Source organism: Sander vitreus, chromosome 3 (genome assembly GCF_031162955.1).
Source record: "Sander vitreus isolate 19-12246 chromosome 3, sanVit1, whole genome shotgun sequence".
NCBI lineage: Eukaryota > Metazoa > Chordata > Actinopteri > Perciformes > Percidae > Sander > Sander vitreus.
This window is the reverse complement of record NC_135857.1, coordinates 21,324,332-21,329,331: the sequence shown is the minus strand read 5'-3', so window position 1 is coordinate 21,329,331 and position 5,000 is coordinate 21,324,332. Positions and strand designations below refer to the sequence as shown.

Below are 5,000 nucleotides of genomic sequence, written 5' to 3'. Positions count from 1 at the left end.
TATTCTAAAATCTTACAAGTCTAATACAGGTTTAGAATGATTTTGCTCTGTTCAGTTAGAGTGGTAAAGAATCAATCTCCATTCACCACGCTTTATTCAACTACTGTATGGTACATGAGCAGTTATATCAAAGCCCTCAAATATAATGAGAATTTGTCAGAGAAAAACTATGTGTGTTTTAATGTGTGTGTCTGTGCCTGTGTGGCATTTTGTTGTTAATGAAGGGTCATTATGTTTTCAGCTCCCAAATCCAGATCTTCTAATGTAGAATCAATATCCGAGTGACTGTTACATTTCATGGATATGGCATGTATGTCTTCATGAAAAAAAGGCATTTAAACAAATCAAATCAAGGACAGAAACATATGTAATCTCTGTTTCCGAAATGTGAAAGCTATTGATACTGGTAGCAATGGGTAGATATGTGTGTCAAATTCAAAGGGATTGAGGGGATTTGAAATTGTATTTCAAGATTGTTGGTTTCCAATTGCCAAATAAAAAACTTTCTCTCTCCCTTTGTCCTTCTGTCTGTTCAGGCATTCTGGAGGGTTTAGATGGAAGTCTGGACAATGTGGTTCTTTAAACAGCAATGCTCTCACAAACGGCGCCAAAAAGAACAAGGAGAACCGACTCCAAAAGGTACAAGGGAAATCTAGCTAGACATCTGGGGATGTGTGTATGATGTGGTAATTTGGTTGTAACCGGTGCATTTATACATTTAATTGATGTAAGATGATTATAATATTTAGTAAGTTCACTTACACATTTGTTCACATGCTAATTGCTACTGGAAAAGAACATACATCACTTGTTCTCAAGCCTGATTCCTTAAACTCTGAGATGCTTTTTCTTGTTGGTTATGACCTTGAGGGTTACCTGCACTGTCATAGATGTATCCTAATTCCTATTTTCATTGAATGCTTTGTATGAACCATGTTCCTGCATCCATTAAAAAATACCAAAAGTGTATGACCACTCCTTTAGTACACTGTGCATAGTAGAGGTGTGAATCTTCACTGATCTCCCGATTCGATTACGATTATCATGTCTTTTCATCATCATGTCATTCGATATCTCGATGCATCACGATGCGTCAAATACATTTTTCTATTAAAGCCATATAGGGTATTTAATTCATAGCTTTTCAAGCTTCAAAAACAAAACATTCTGCAGTGCTCTAATACTAAATAAATTGGATACATAAAACTACAGCACTGAGCACATGGCACTTCCTGAATGTGCAAAACATAACATAATATGTAAACAGAAATGTTGTTAGGTCTACAATAAATTGTAAACAGAAATAATCGATTATGGCCCGGCCGATTATCGATGCAGCATCGTCCATGTCCACGATTCGATGCATCGATTATTTGATTAATTTCAACACCTCTAGTGCATGCCCTACTCTATATCTCAGAAGAGAAAGCATGTTGCCTTGGGGTTAACACTAGAAAGTAACTCATGTTCTAAAGTTTACACTGCCTGAGAGTAAAAAAGAACAAGCATGATTGAATTGAAGAATGGATTAACTCGTTTTATATTCAAAAACCTCATTTGTAGCAAGTTTTTTTATTTATTTGTTTGCAAATGCAGTGATGTAAAAGTGCAAATGATATAGGATGACCACAGAGTAGTTTACATACATACATATAAACAAACATACACTGCACTTACACCTATATGAACAGAGAGCTCACACAAACAGTTGCTGAACTGATGTGATACTCAACAGCTGTCAGCAGGCAAGGTGAAAATCCGAGTGCTGAAGGATGAGCCACTGACAGGTGAGTAGTCGACAACCACAACCTTGGCTTCAGCTGTGGGTTACCCAGGTAGACTATAAACGGATGTGTTCTCAAAAACCGTGGGTCCTTTGATACACTACACTGTACTGAATTTCTTTCTACTTTTCACATGTAGGTTAGCATTCAAGAGCAGCTACAGAGCAGCACCCTGGGAACTGGTAGAGGTTCAGTGTCTTGCTCACGGTTACTTCAGTAAGGTGGATACTTGGCATTACAGGGGCCAGACTGTGGAGTTCTCTTGTTAGAGAAGATTGATCTCTGTAACCAGTAGCATACCTTGGCAGAATTATTAATGTGTGGGACATGCCTGAGGCACAAAATTGCACCTTGAATCAGAATGTTTAAAAATGTGCTGATGTGTGTTAAATGTATACAGCAACAGTAAATGCATTTTATAAGGAACAGTTTTGGAGTATACAGTCAGTTGTAATTGTAATACTGTGGGTGATATCCATTGCATTTTGTTGTTATTTACTATATACTACATTTCACAACAGTGGCTGAAGATAAGCAGGTTGATTTTTTGTGTTTTTTGTACAAAAACTACACGCACTTCTAATTCTTGTGGCATTTTGCTGTATGTACTGTACTGTACTGTATTTTTGACACACACACACACACACACACACACACACACACACACACACACTTTATTGTTGGACTGGGCAGAAATTAATTTACATAGAGATCATTTAAACAGATATTTTGCTGATTTTAAACTAGCTCTGTGTCATGGCAGTGTGTGCAGTATGTTTAGAACGGCTTGGCTTCCCCCCGTGGCACCAGTGCACGGAACTCCTAGCATAGCGAAAATCTGCCGAGATCCGCTGGATGACGCGATCTCTGCAGACCGTCCGCTGCTCCGCTCTGCGGGGAGCTCCATCTAAACAACTGCCCACACTGCCTTGACACAGAGCTGGTTTAAAATTGGCAAAGTGTCACTTTAAATTTCAATAATATTGAATGAAATCCCCTTTCCAAGTGTTAACAACAGTATACTTGCTCTGTTTAGCCCCACCTCAGCCACCGCCTCCACCTCCACCTGATACCATCAGTCGTCGGACGACAAGAAAAAACAGGCTGAGGGGAACATACTGTGGACAATGTGAAGTCAAAACTGCAGGACTAGTAAGCACACAAATGAACAGCCATAGACTTACACAGAAGACACTATATGGCTGAAATGTTTGTAACTCCTGTGTTTGGCAGTTACAGAATTTCCTCTCTGGATATAAAGCTCAGTAACACTCATCAAACATTAACCTGGCAAGCTTTTTAACTGACAAAAAAGACACACACCACTCCTCTGGAGGCATGCTTTTTCTAGGTTAATTTGTAAATTGATATGTTACACTGATTGATACAAAAACATTTACACATGCTGAAAAATACCAGGGGCCAGATGTATAAATGAATAAATCCATTTTGGATAACTGTGTGTGTGGAAATAAGGCTTGTGCACATGCTCCAAGTTCCACAATGTTTGAGATTTATAGCTTCATAAAGCTTTATACATCTGATGAAGAATGAGTGAATCTACACAGAGTTTTATGCATCTGGCCCGAGTCAAATACCTTGACCTACGTACACTCATAGCTACATTTCTGAACCTCTAATTTTCTGTCTCTCTCCCTTCTCTCTTTTTCTCACTCTCCCACTCTCTCCTGCATCAGTGCTTATCTCCCTCTACTATCCAGATTCCTGCTCCCATCCTGCTTCCCACTTTCTCTTCGCATCACATGTTTACCCTTTCTTTCTTTCTTTCTTTCTTTCTTTCTTTCTTTCTTTCTTTCTTTCTTTCTTTCTTTCTCACATTTTCTCCTCTCTCCTCCTACCTTTTCCCTCTGCCATATCCCCGCCTGTTTCTTTATTGCTCTCTCAACTCCCTCCATCATGTTTATCTGTCTTTGTCTCTTCTCCCTTTCTCTCTCTTTCTCGCTGAAGCCCCTGCTGTCCTATCTGTTGGTCTTTCTGTGTGTTTGTGTTTGCACTAATAACAGTTTAGCTGGATCCATTCATTGATACTCTAGACCTCTGAGGGCACTGTTGTTTATTCTTTCTCACTCTTGCTCTTCTCCACTCTTGCTCAGGAGGAGGGACTATGGCCTGCAACTGTATGTGTAAACAAGAGGGAGAGAGAGAGAGAGAAATAAAGAGCAACACTGTATGTGTGTTGGTGTATGCATGTGTGTGTATAATGGACTGTGGCAAACTGAGCTGAGTAATACATGCTTGATGACCAGTCACTCCCACATCTCCGCCTTCTAGATCTTCTGCGGCTTGTGTAATACGGCTCTTACTGTATGTCTGACCGCGAAGCCAGCAAAGTTTAGTATTGAATAACGCTGAATGATGTGATGTGATGTCTCACAGTGAGAAAGAGAACGAGAGCGATGAGGGAGGGACAGAGATTGATAGAGGGAATGAAGGAGAGGGAGGAGTTGAACTGATTGAACTGACAGCCATTTTTGTTGTGGTTAGTTATTTTAAGCGCACCACACACATTGCGTTAACATGTAATGCGGTAATTTGCCTGATAGTGCATTTGATGATGATGACGCTGAATTGTCCAATGAAGGGCCCAATGCCCCGAATGCATCCATAGTGATGGGCTTAATGGCAATGCTTATAGTAGTCTGGGCAAGCACATAGGCTAAACACACACAATTCACACACACACAATTCACACACACACACACACACACACACACACACACACACACACACACACACACACACACACACACACACACACACACACGTTTTGGATAGCCCTTGGGCCCTAAAATGATGGCAATAATGGAAAGCGTTATGACTCTGTCCCTGCCATTCTGTCTGGAACTGCACTTAAGCACACAAATGCGCAGACACACACAGAAACACACAATCATATACACATCTGGGCTTATTTTAAACTACAGTATGACTCACATATACTGGCACTTTACCAAAATCGCACATGCACACACAAACACACTGCATGCCTAGCCTTGTGCTGTATTCCAGAGTAATCCTGGCAAAAAGGGACCTAATTTCCTTCTGTGTAGCACAGGAGAACGCAGTGATATGCCGCATGCAGCCTGATAGGGATGCCTAGTCCCTGGGGAGTGGCTGTAATTTATCCTCAGGCCTGAGACGGGAAATTAGGCCCTGTTTTATGGGGCCATTAAAGGGCAATGTCGCAGCTGTAGG

General features: G+C 40.6%; 1 protein-coding gene across 2 annotated transcripts in view; it reads left to right on the top strand.

Moving 5' to 3' along the window:
- Positions 1–5,000, top strand: part of zbbx (zinc finger, B-box domain containing) — a 57,715-nt gene that overhangs the window by 13,302 nt on the left and 39,413 nt on the right. For both annotated transcript variants that reach the window (XM_078246477.1, XM_078246476.1), the window contains exons 4-6: positions 537–639; positions 1,736–1,787; positions 2,821–2,936. In XM_078246477.1, coding sequence (XP_078102603.1) covers positions 537–639; positions 1,736–1,787; positions 2,821–2,936 — 271 coding nt within the window. The remainder of the gene's footprint in view (positions 1–536; positions 640–1,735; positions 1,788–2,820; positions 2,937–5,000) is intronic.